This window comes from Oratosquilla oratoria, chromosome 6 (genome assembly GCF_046742065.1).
Source record: "Oratosquilla oratoria isolate Oo_2021 chromosome 6, ASM4674206v1, whole genome shotgun sequence".
NCBI lineage: Eukaryota > Metazoa > Arthropoda > Malacostraca > Stomatopoda > Squillidae > Oratosquilla > Oratosquilla oratoria.
Genome location: NC_134782.1, coordinates 14,001,873 through 14,014,726, shown reverse-complemented (window position 1 = coordinate 14,014,726; position 12,854 = coordinate 14,001,873). Strand labels below are relative to the sequence as shown.

Sequence of the window (12,854 nt, the reverse complement as noted above, 5' to 3'; positions counted from 1 at the left end):
TATGACTATTTTAAAAATTATCCTTAGTTTTGTAGACTGCACTGCACTTGACATTACTGCTACTTGATTCCTGGTGCATCTCTCTCACAAAGGTTGTTTTGTCTATATTACAGCTTTTTTCTCCTTATAAGGGAGGTAGCTAAGTCAAAGGCATGTTTCCAATCCTCTCCACCACCCTTTCCTTCCTCTCATCTTAGCTCCTTATGGATGATGGGATGGGATGATGTTGCTTTGTAATCTAATTTTAATGAACAGGAAAGAAAAATGCAGACCAATGATAGGCACCTGTTTTTCGTGGTCCTCAAAGATAGTGCAGCTTCCCATTTTCAAAACTCATCTACCCACTCTCCTTCCTCACACACACAGCTGACAACCAATGACTACTCCCCTCCTACTTTCAGCAAGTGACTAAGTCACAAAAATACTGTACAAACAACAGTTCAAAGTTTCTTCCCTGAGAGATGTGTGAGGACCCAAGGACTGTTGCCAGCCACTGAGAGGCTACAAATTTTCCACATGGCGACTTCTCTCTTTATACCAAGGGCCTCTTCCCCCTTATAAGGGAGGTAGCCAGCCAAGGCATGCACCATTCCCACCCATTTCACTTCCATTGTTTCTCTCCTCTTATGAAGGGGAAAGAATTTTTGGTATGTACTTAATAGTTTCATCTATCTGGTGTGGTGGGACCAGGCCCAAGATCTGTCAAATGCATTTCCTCCACTTTTTTTTAATAAAGAGAGCTAACAACAAGCAACTGCTCCTCTCCCACACAAAGACAACACTGATACCTGTCCAAAATCTCTGGGAAGACCAGCCACTGTGGGGCTATGGATTTCTGGTGAAACTCGAGGCAATAATTGTTATTATTGTAATGGAGGTGTACTTGACAGTTGGACCTTTGTAAAGGATGAGGTAGAGTGGAAAAAGGACAATAGTAAATAGTTTTAGAAGATTAAAAACTACATATTTATATCACTACATTAAATAAATACTAAACACTTTGAGAAGTAAAGATTTAAAACCACAAATTTACAACTACAGTACATGTTTCTTGGGGGAGTGGGAAGAAAATAATTTATCTTTAAAGAGTTAAACTACATATCAATCATCATCTGAGCAAACAAAACTGCTCAATATTTTGTTGTTCTAACATACGATCCTGTTGTAGTGATTTGTAAAATGAAAGAACATCTGGATGAGCTCGAATGGCAGATGGGTTGAAGTCCAAAACTCTAATGCTCTTAAGATTACGAGCTCTTGAGAGAGCCACATAAGCCTGACCAGCTTCAAACACCCGAGATAATGACATTTCAGCACAATCAAGTGTCATACCCTGAAAAATAAGAGACCCTTTATTTAGTACATCAAATTTAGCAAAACTATTTGTATTTAAAGTACAAAGAATTTTTAAATATGATGCTAACACCGAATAATTTTTAAAATTATTCATAAGTGGATGAGATTAGGGGGGATTGCCATGTAATGAAGCTTTGGCTGTTGGGCCCTGCTGTGAAGGTGCATGTCTTGGTGCACTGCTTATAAAAGGGAAGAGACACTGAGATATACCGGTATATATATTAATACATACTAGAATAGTCTCAACTGACCTGAGATTTGTGAATTGAGAAGGCCCAAGCTAGTTTGAGGGGCAATTGTTGTCTTGTAAGGTAGATACCACCAGCACCTTTAATGGTCCACTTTTCTTGCTTGATGTCCCTCTGCACCCCACTAATAAACTGCACTGTAGGAGTACCTATAGGATCACCGAAATTCAATAAACTTGGGCCAAAAAATAGTAACTTCATTTGTAATATAATAATGTTTACTACTAACTGAAAAATTATGATTAATATTTTGGTGGTTAAGAAATTAGAATTGAATGTGTGGGCTTTGGCCTATAGGCCAGATATAAAAGGAAGAAACCTATTCATATATAGATAAATAGACAAAAGCAAATATTTAAATAATTTTCTACTTTTTCTGTATATTCTGTACATTTTGCTCCAAATTTATTGTCCTTGTGAGTGGATTTATTTTTTCTAAAAGTTCTATGGAAGGAAGAGTAGTGACTGGTGGGATGATAAAGCAAAAGTTCTAGAAGAGAATAAATGAGCATTCACAGTTTGGTTGCAAAATAGGATGAGAAAATCATGAGAGGTACAAAGAAAAGAGAAGTAAAGCATAAGGAGGAAAAAAGAGCATATGCTAAATGGGGTAAGAGTATGACAAAATATTGAAAGTAATAAAAAGATGTGTTGAAAGGAAATTAAGAGTGGAAGGGGAGGAGAACAAAGAAGAGAAGAAAAGGTTAAAGATGCAAATAGAGAAATGATGGAAGAAAAGGCAGTAAGAGGAAGATGGGCAGAGTATTTTAGGAGTTGCTAAATGTGAAGGAGGATAGGGAGGGAAAGGTAGTTGCAGTGGTAAGTACCAAGAAAATGACAGTGATGTGGAAAATGGAAGAGAAATAAGGAAAGATGAGGTGAAAGCAGATTAAAATGATGAGAGCAGGTATGGCACCTGGGTTAGATGGGTGTCATGCGGAGTGTCTAAATAAGGAATGTACAGTGATGGGACTGGCTGGTGAGGTTGTTTAATATTTGTCTAAAAGAGGGTAGTGCTGGAGGACTGGAGGAGTGACTGTATAGTTCTGCTTTACAAATGAAAAGGGGACAAGTGTGAGTGTAGTAGTTTCAAAGGGATCAGCTTGTGGAGTGCAATTGGGAAGGCTTATGGGAGGGTTTTGATTGAGAGGATTAGGAGAGGAACAGAGGGAGTAATTGGTGAGGAACAGTGAGTTTAGAACAGGTAGGGGTTGTGTGGATTCAATTTTTGCAGTATGGCAGATGTTTTTGGGCCTTTATGGATTTGGAAAAGGCTTATGACAGGGTAGACAGGAAGGTACTGTGGGAGGTATTGCAGATATATGGGATAGGAGGAAAGCTGTTATGAGTTTTTATGAGAGTAGTAGAGCCAAGTGAGGAAGAGTTTAAATGTGTTTGAGTTGAAATGCCTGAAGTATGGTAGGGGTTACTAGGCTGGATAGAGTGAGAAACGAGGAGGTGAGGAGGAGAGCAGGGGTGGAAAGGGAGTTGGGAGATAGGGTTAATGAAAGTATTGGAATGGTTTGGACACATGGAAAGAATGAAGAAAGATTAGTAAAAGAGGTGTGGAAGGCAGAGGTAGAGGGAGTGAACATGTGGGGGTGACCAAGGATGAGATGGATGGGGTAAATGGGCATTAGAAAAGAGGGGAATGTCTGTTGAGGAAGGACAGGAGAAGAGAGAAAATAAGGGTGAGTGGAATGGTTGTGTATGGATGATGCTGTGATGCATGGAATGGAGTGGGTGGGGGTTGGGGAGGTGTGGATGTATGAATGATATTTTGACACAGCCTGAAGGGATTTCTCCTGGTCTTCTCTTTTTCCGCATGAGGGGACGGAGAGGGGGAGGTCGCCAATTAAATAAAGCAGCTTTGCTGTGGATGCGCTGCATCTTGCTGCATTGCTTCTGACCCAGGGCAGTGGGCCAGATGCAGGGATGACCTGGCATCCAGGAGCCAAGAAAAGAGGGAGGGGTGGTGAATGAGAGTGGAGTACAGTAAGTCCTCGTTATACGGTACATATGCGTTCATGAAAACCTTACTGCAAATTGAAATTACCGTATACCAAACCCATTATAACATGTAATAATAGGATATGGCAGATGTACCTTCTCCCTGCTCTTTCCTCTTCAAAATATTTAGCAGATACCGTATTTGTGAATTTTTTCTTACCATAAATAGAATCAACGATACTAATTACCAAATACTGTAACTGTGAATTTACCGGATAAAGAATTACCATACAAGGAGGAATCACTGTATATGGGGATGAAATAGGCGGGAGTGGATTTATGACTTGGGATACCTCCCTTATAAGGTGGAAAAAGTCCTTTGTATATGTATGACAGTTTTATGATTAATTTCATGAGGAAATGGTCATAGGGGAAGTTATGATGTTGCTTATGGATGGAGGGTGAGCATATCAAAATATCTGGAGCATATACTTATTGGTTATGTTGGGGAGGCTGTCTTATGGGATGTTAAGTGGAGTTTAGTATGTCCAGGTTGGGGAGTTGGTTTAGGATTGTCTTTCCTCTTTGGTCAGTTGATAGTGTGTGTAACCATACAAGATGATGTGGATTAGGTTTCCTCCCAGTATATGGTTTATTAAATGGTTGGATTTGGGGTGTACATCCATGATGATGAGGAATACATACCATGCTGTCCATTTCTGAACCCTGTGACTACACCACGGGCACCATTGACCAACCCACATCCCACATCAAGATTCTTCATAAGCATCACTTGTGCTCCTACTTTGAGCACTAGTTTGGAGACTACTGGAGTTTGCTTGTCCAACAAGCCAACCAATGTAGGGTCTGTGTCAACTGCATAGAATACTCTTTCTTGCCCTAAAAAAGGATAAAAATGATAAATGTAACAATAGTACTCAAAGTTAGTGGTTAATAGTCATTTTCAGCTTTTATGTTTTAATGATTTATTGGTTTGCCATTTTTAAGGGAGGAGGGAGGAGATAGAGGTGAGAAGAGAATGGCTATGTATAGATGATATGGTTATGCAAGGAAAGAAAGGTTAGGGAGTGGTTATATGTGAATAATATTTTGACACATCCCGAAGGGACTGCTTCCCATTTTTTCTTTTTATGCATGAGGGGACAGAGGGGGTGGGGGTGTTCACCAATTGAATGAAGCAGCATAGGAGTGGATGCGTTGTGTCCTGCTATATTGCTTCTGACCCAGGACAGTGGGTAGGATACAGGGATGACTCATCATCCATGAGGAGTTAGGATGTAAGGGGGAAAGGGTGGTGGATGGAAATGGAGTGAGTGGAAATGAAATAGGTGGAAGAGGGTATATGCATTTTGACTGGGCTACCTACTTGCTAAGGGGGAAAAAGCCCTTGATATAGAGATAGATAGCATTTTTAAAGTTTCTATCCCATACAATACAGTTGGAACAATCACCACTTTATAAAGTCTCCTCCTTGCATCCATTCCCAGATGCCCATTTCTCATGACATAAACATGTATTACATTAATCCAGCTAATCATGGTGCCTAACTTTCATCTCTTTCCACACTACATCTAGCTATTCTCATATTAATTCAAGAGGACAACCTATTTCTCCCATGTTCTATATGAGGATGGACAAACCTTCCAGCTTTTTAAGGTGATCATTATTAATATGATTCACATCTTCCTTGTGTGTGCACAACCGTGTTGCTTTGATCTTCCCTTGTTCCACTCTATTGCCTTCTGTTCCTTTTAGCCGTTTTGCCATTGTCTCTGTGCATCTGTGAATAAAAGTATGCAAAGAATGTATTTGGATAAGACTTATTCCTGCACTTCAAGAAAGTCATGAGTAATAGTGAAAAAATAAATATATAAATAATAAGAGGAGGGATTGAGGAAGTTAGTGACAGAGTTTGAGAAGGTGTGTGAAAGAAGGAAGCTGAAGATAAATGTGGGCAAAAGTAAGGTGATGAGATGTACAAGGGGAGAGAGTGACAGTAGGCTGGAAGTGAGCATTGACCCCTTCGATACGACAACGCCTACATAGGTGTCATGAGGAGCAAGTGGGTACGCGAGGATGCCGATGTCGGCATTTTGATTATATTTATTGTAGTTGTACCTGCGTGACCCCCACACTCTGTAACCTGGCTTCATCATATTTTCTATGGTTATCAAAATTCACGGGTGAAAGAGAACGAGCAATACAGCAGTGACTTTATTTTTTATAATGCGAGTATTATGACGCAACATCACACGTCTGGCAGCTAATGCTGCCCGGGAGATTTTGGCCCGGAGTGAAGGAGTTAAGGGTGAGAAACTTGAGGAAGTGCATAGTTTCAGATACTTGGGTGTGAATGTGACAGGAAAGGGAGGAGTGGGGGTGGAGGTGGAATGTAGATTGAGAGAAGCACGTAAATGCCTTGGTGGATTAAAAAGTGTAACGAGAAATTGACATCTGGGAATGGATGCTAAGAGGAGGTTATATGAATGAGTAGGTGTCAAAGTCCAACCCCACTTCCGCATAGTGACACCTGGAAATGGATCAAGTAGGGGATAGCCTATTGGGGTGAAATATGGTGAGGACTGCATGTGCCGCCGTGACCGCTCCGGTAAACGTGAAGGCTCAATAGGAACCCTGAAATGAACCGGCCAACGGGGCTCTGGTAAAACAAATCAAGTCCTCAACGGTGGATCAGGCGGAGGAAGCTGTTTTTGAACCAACTCAACGGCTGTGAAGGAGGATGAAGGCTGCAATGAATCTGTCAACTCCAATCGTTCTCCATGCCATTGGACCCAGTTGGTGGATTTGTGAAGGACTGTGTGCTTCTTGGGCTGCACAATGAAGTACACGTTAAACAAACTCAGGCACAGGCGTCTTCGCTCTGTTCTGTAGGCACAACCAAATTCCCTCAAGTCTTTCAGCGATCAGGGACGGGCGACGGGAGCAGGCATGTGAAAGCTGGGAGCTCCTAGTCAAGAACTGGCACGAAAGCAGTGAATATTTGATTCAGTCGTTCACCTTTTGGACGGTTAATATGGGTGAAGGTGAAACTGGGAAGGGAGATGTCGGTTTTTGTATGCGCATATGGGCCTGGTAATGAGAAGAGTCTAGAGGAAAGGGAGGCTTTTTGGATAGATTTAAATATCTAAGTGCATAGAAAAGGTAAAGAATGTTTTTTGGGCCTTTATGGATTTGAAAAAGGCTCATGACAGGGTAGATAGGAAGGCACTGTGGGAGGTATTGCAGATATATGGGATAGGAGGAAAGCTGTTAAGAGCAGTCAATAGTTTTTATGGGAGTAGTAGAGCCTGTGTTAGAATCTGAAATGGAGAGTAAGAGGTTTGAAGTAAAGGTGGGATTTCACCATGGATGTGTTATGTCACCTTGGCTGTTCAATTTATACATGGATTGGTGCAACAGGTAAATGCAAGAGTAATGGGTTGGGGATTGGAGATAGTTAAAGAAAATGAAGAAAAGTTAAAGATAAGCCAGTTCTTGTTTGCTGATGACACCATGCTTGTGGCAGGATCACAGGAGGGATTAAGAAAGTTAGTGACAGTTTAAGAAGGTGTGCAAAAGAAGGAAGTTGAAGATAAATGTGGGTAAAAGTAAGGTGATGTGATGTACAAGGGGAGAATGTGGCAGCAAACTGGAAGTGAGTATTAAGGGAGAGAGACTGGAGGAAGTGGATAGTTTTAGATACATAGGGCAGGAATGGGAGGAGTGGAGATGTAGGTAGAAAGGGCTGAAAACAAATACAAAATTAAACACTCCTGGATCAAGTCTTGAAAAGTTATGCTAATTTTGTTGATATATCAATGAATCCCATATACACATTAACCAGCTGCAGCTAACAAGTACATTTAGCTGTAGCTGGCTCAAGTCTTGATTTATTTTACATTTATTCTTACTTTCCAATCCTAATGTTCTGAAGAATGTTTATGAATTCATCATCATCCTGTCTGCGGACTTGTTTTAGCTCCATGTTAAGACTGATGCATCGTGACCAAGCTAATGTTTGGAAACAAAAGATGCGCTTCTCTCCGGGCTTTGTGACAGGGGGCAACTGCAGAAAGTCCCCACACAGGATTAACTGGATGCCGCCGAAAGGTTTGTCATTTCCTCGTACTGCCCGGGCCACACCTTCCAGTTTCTTAAAGTTAAATATTTGTCCACAATTAATCAAATGATCACATCTTAATGCATTTCAAAAAATATTCATGGAAAAAGGATGTATCATCTCTATCTCTTGGGAATTTCCAAGGGAACAACACAATATTTCTTCCCAAGTGACCTATGGATTTGTCCAATGGTTGCTGCCAGTTACCTGGAAACTGTGGGTTTCTTATAAGAAAGACCTGAGGGAGTAGACTTATCTCTATTAGTTTTTATTCATATTTACACACACACATACAACATATAAAAGCACACCTAGATCAGAAAACAAGCTAAGACAGACCACTAATTCAATACTACACTAAAAACCCTCCAACCCTATACAAAAATCTCTGAAGAGAGACAAGAGATACATTAGCATGGCTGAATTTAATATACTATCCAGCACTAATACAGTATCAGCAGAGAATTGGCCTGGCCATTTCAAACTGCCCTAGATGCAACCATCACTGAGCACCTCACCATATACTGCTTCATATTATCTCTAAACAGCCTGTCTGGTGGCTGCTGCCAGTTACTGGATAACCAGCAACAGCCGCAAGGGAAAACTATTGGCATACACATACACTAGATTATCAATCAATCAATCCACTGGCCCTGGTCTTTCTTGCAGAAGACCTATGGCCTTCAGGAACCTGGCAACAGTACCCGGGCTGAACCAAAGTCACTTAGAGAAGAGATATTATGTTGCTGTCTGGGGACATTTTTACAGAAATTTATGTTACAGTGAATAAAAACTGTACACAGCTGACTATTTAGGGGGTCCTACCTCAAAGAATGCACCATCAACCATTGATATTTCATCAACAATTAAGTGTCTACACTTTCTCCACTGCTGTGCAATTACTCTTCGGGAAGCCAGCTGAATACACTGCTCCAAAGTAGCAGTGCCACTCCCAATTCCTGTCAAGGTAGACAAAATTTATAAAATGTCATGATTTTCTAATGTACTAGAAAATTGTATCACACAACTTTATAATTCAGTAAAGCAAATATTGCACACACAAATAAAAACTGTAAGACCTGGAATTTATACTATCCCTTTCATTATTTACTCCATATAAACATACATCAGTCTTCTCCCCCTTACATGGCAGGTGGCCATGTCAAATTAAACACACACCCTCTTCATACACAATCATAACCCATTTAACCATCCTTTCATATCAACCCACATGGATGACAGGTCATCTATGTCCTATCACACCACTTAGAGCAAAGGCAATACAATGAGATAAGTATTTCTACAGCAAGGACCACAGTTGAGATTCATTTACTCCCATTTCATCTTATGATGAAAACCCCACCCCTACGCCCCTCACCCACTCAATTTATGAAATAGACCTTCTTAGAAGGGATTATAAGTCAATATTTGCCTGCGAGGAATCAATGAAAGATGCCGGCAACTGACAATTCTGCTGGTTGAAGACAAAGTACTAAGAAGGGTAACACCAGGTCCAAACCCTCACTCCTCTAATCAGACAACTTCAACTTTCCACAAGTTTTTCACATAAACTTGCTCATGCACTCCAAACCTCAGCCTAGCATCCTTATATCTACCTTTCTTACCACCACATTGCCTCTGACCCAGGGCAGTGGGCAAGATGCAGGTATGACTTGGCGTCCAGGAGGAGCCAAGAAAAGAGGGAGGAAGTAGTAGTGAATGGGAGTGGAGTATAGAGGGAAGAAATGGGTGGAAGTGGATTTATGCCTTTGACTTTGGCTACTTCCCTTGTATACATATACCAAGGCTTTTTCCCCCTTACAAGGGAGGTAACCAAAAAGGGAAAGGCATAAAAACACTCCCACCCATTTCATCCCTAAATACACTCCACACCCCGCCCACCCTCCCTCTCATCTGAGCACCTCCTGGATGACGGGTCATCCCTGTACCCTGCCCACCGCCCTTGTAAGGGGGAAAAAGCCATTGGTGTATGTATGTATGTATGTATATACCACCACATCCAAATACATGTTGAACAATCATGGGAAGAATACACAACTCTGGCATAGCCTCACCTTCACCTTAAACCATTCATTTTCTTCATTCTTGGCCCTCACACAAGCCATATTACTTGAGTAAACATTTTTGAGTGCTCTTACAATACTTGCCCTATCTTATACATCACTTCACACTCCGTAATATCTATCAATCCTGTCATAAGCCTTCTCCAAACTGATGAAACCCCTAAAACATCCTTCCACCTTGCTAAAAATCAATCTCTCGTACTCTAATCAGTGATAAAAATCAATTACAAGCTACATATAAAAGCTTTTTCCCCCTTACAAGGGAGTCAAAGGCAAAATCCACTCCCATTCCATCCCCACGTATTCCACTCCCATACACCACATCATTCTCCCTCTTTTCTTGGTTCCTTCTGGATGATAGGTCATCCCAACATCTTGCTCACTGCCCAGGGTTAGGAACAATATAGCAAGACACAGCAAATCCACAGCAAGACCACTTCATTTAACTGGCAACCACCCCCTCTGTCCCCTCATGCACTTCCAATTTGCTGCCATCCTCTCCCCTTGTACATCCTACCATCTTACATTTACCCACATTGATCTTCAACTTTCTTCTTTTGCACATCTCCCCAAACTCCATCACTAATTTCTTTAATCCCTCCTCTACATAACTTATGAAAACATACTAACCTGCAAAGGCATGGAGTGTAGTTCCTCCAATCTGACAAGCAGCAATACCAGTACTGGCTGTGGTGAAGGTAGTGTCTGGCGGCAAGGCACCAACAATGCGCTGCAGAAGAAAGCTCTTGCCAGTTCCCGCACTACCAGTGAAGAAGACGTTGTTCCCAGCTTGTATTGCCTGAAGCACACGCTTCTGTTCACCACTAAGCACCAATGGATTCAGGAAGCGAGGGACTTTTGTCTTAGTCGGGGTATCCTACAATTATGAAATACATATATATAAGAGGGGCAATGAATGGGTTCTGGATGGGTGTGGGTGAATATGCTTTGATTTGACCACCCCCTGATAAGGAAGAAGAGACCTTTCGGTATATGTATGATAAATGAAGATTAAGATACAGGATTCAACAGGCAACAAGCAAGGATTCCTTTCCCCTAATTTCATTTTGGATATGGAAGAATATCATTATTTGCTTACAACTGTCTTACCTTTCCTTCCCTTTTGCGCTTACTGGACACGGGTGAAGCACCTGGAATATTCAAGTTCTTCTCTTGTAAAGGTACTCTTCCTTTGGCCTTGCGTACACTTTCATATTCCTGCCATGGATATGAAAGGAAATACAATTAGAAAATGCTGTTGCAATACCAAAATGAAAAACCTACCTATCTACCAATACCTTACTAGAGGGGTAGCCAGCCAAGGCATGCACCCACTCTCACCTATGTCACCCATTTCCCTTTTGAAAATGTAGCTCATCCTGGGATACCAAATGCATAGATATATGGACTCAATACTTTATGAATTTCAGTGGCACAATAGAGGCCAATCACTCCTGAAGCAGTTGGTAATTAAGTATGTACAGTTGAGAGTAAATGTGAACAAAAGTAAAGTAAATATATGTTAGAGGAGTATGGATAGTGGTAGGTCAGATAGAGATTATTCTTGTTCTTTTCTAGATAACAGGAAGTTTGTTATGCAACCAGGAGTGGTTGAAGGTGTCTGTCAAGGCTTCTGATCCTGGATGTTTTAGATTGGTGTTCAAAACATTGTCTGGGCCTTCTGTATATATATATATTTTTTCAATGCAAGTAAATGTATGGGTGGAATGAAATGTGTTATAAGAAGCAGAAAGGAAGGGTCTGAACACATGAGCATTGAAGTGTTTGATGTGTTACATGGATGGACAGTGAGAAATGTGGAGGCAAGCGAGAATAGAGCTGAAGTGATATGTTGTAATTAGCTTCAATCAGTCTTTGCTCCAGTCATCTCTTCCTTTACAATGGGGACCTAGCACTCCACATAGCAGCTCAACAACACTGCCACCTGGTGTCTATTCACTGAACCACACAAAAATCTAACACAACTGCCCTCAACCAAATGACAACAAATGAACACTCCAACAATGCTGTCTTCTCTCTCCAACTGAAGATAAAACTGAAGCTCCATAAAACTCACAGCCAAGGCCAATTTATTGATACAGAATAAAATCTTGCTTATTTCATAAAAAAATATCTTCTTAGCTAAAAACTTTTTACATACATACATATACCAAGGCTTTTTCCCCCTTCCAAGGGAGGTAGCCAAAAAGGAAAAGGCATAAAATCACTCCCACCCATTCCATCCCCGAATACACTCCACACCCCTCCAATCTTAGCACCTCCTGGATGACGGGTCATCCCTGCACCTTGTCCACTGCCCTGGGTCAGAAGCAGTGTCGCAAGACACAGCACATCCACAGCAAGGCCGCTCCATTAAATCAGCAACCTGTCCCCCCACGCATAAAAGAAAATGGAGAGAAATCCCCTCGGGCTGCATCAAATTTTGCTAACACATACTACCTCACCCCCCATCCCCCTGCCCACTCCACCTCATGCATCACATCATCCACACACAACCACTCCCCACCCACCTCCGTCCTCCCCAACAGACACTTTTACAACCTATTTACAGTACTTATAAGCCAAGGAATCCTATTGACCAGAGAGGACTGTTCGCAAATGCTGGGCCAAGGCCCCTCTCTTAGTAAGGCAGTCGGCAAGTTGCACGGAGGTTCCAACCCAAGAAACAGTTAATCTCACCATGTGACAACATATCCTTCAGCAGTGCAATGTCAATGCAAAGACAATGATCCTCCACACCATGAGAAGAATTCAAGACCTCCACCAAACTCTTATTGTCAACCAAGCAGTGTACAGCTAAGGTCTGGCATTTGACAATGTCCCTGATAATCCGTCCAAGACAGGAAGCAGCCTCAGAACACTCATTGAACACCAAGGTCTCTGCAGACAATGTGGATTTCACCACTTGGCACAATTTCCTTAATTGCCAATAAATCAGCCATCTTCTTCCTTCCCCATCCTTGAGAAAAATCACAAATCCTCCCTGAGGGCCACCATCAGATAGGTTCCCAAAGGAGAAGTCTGAGAAACACTCAGTTATATAGTACTCCACAG

At 41.5% G+C, this 12,854-nt stretch overlaps 1 protein-coding gene across 3 annotated transcripts in view; it reads right to left on the bottom strand.

Moving 5' to 3' along the window:
* Positions 1-193: 193 nt before the first annotated feature.
* Positions 194-12,854, bottom strand: part of LOC143026306 (ATP-dependent DNA helicase PIF1-like) — a 21,480-nt gene continuing 8,819 nt past the window's right edge. For all 3 annotated transcript variants that reach the window (XM_076186468.1, XM_076186470.1, XM_076186469.1), the window contains 8 exons: positions 10,890-10,997; positions 10,410-10,656; positions 8,521-8,654; positions 7,487-7,728; positions 5,216-5,355; positions 4,260-4,454; positions 1,608-1,753; positions 194-1,333 (listed from right to left, as the gene is read on the bottom strand). In XM_076186468.1, coding sequence (XP_076042583.1) covers positions 1,109-1,333; positions 1,608-1,753; positions 4,260-4,454; positions 5,216-5,355; positions 7,487-7,728; positions 8,521-8,654; positions 10,410-10,656; positions 10,890-10,997 — 1,437 coding nt within the window. In that variant the 3' untranslated portion in view covers positions 194-1,108. The remainder of the gene's footprint in view (positions 1,334-1,607; positions 1,754-4,259; positions 4,455-5,215; positions 5,356-7,486; positions 7,729-8,520; positions 8,655-10,409; positions 10,657-10,889; positions 10,998-12,854) is intronic.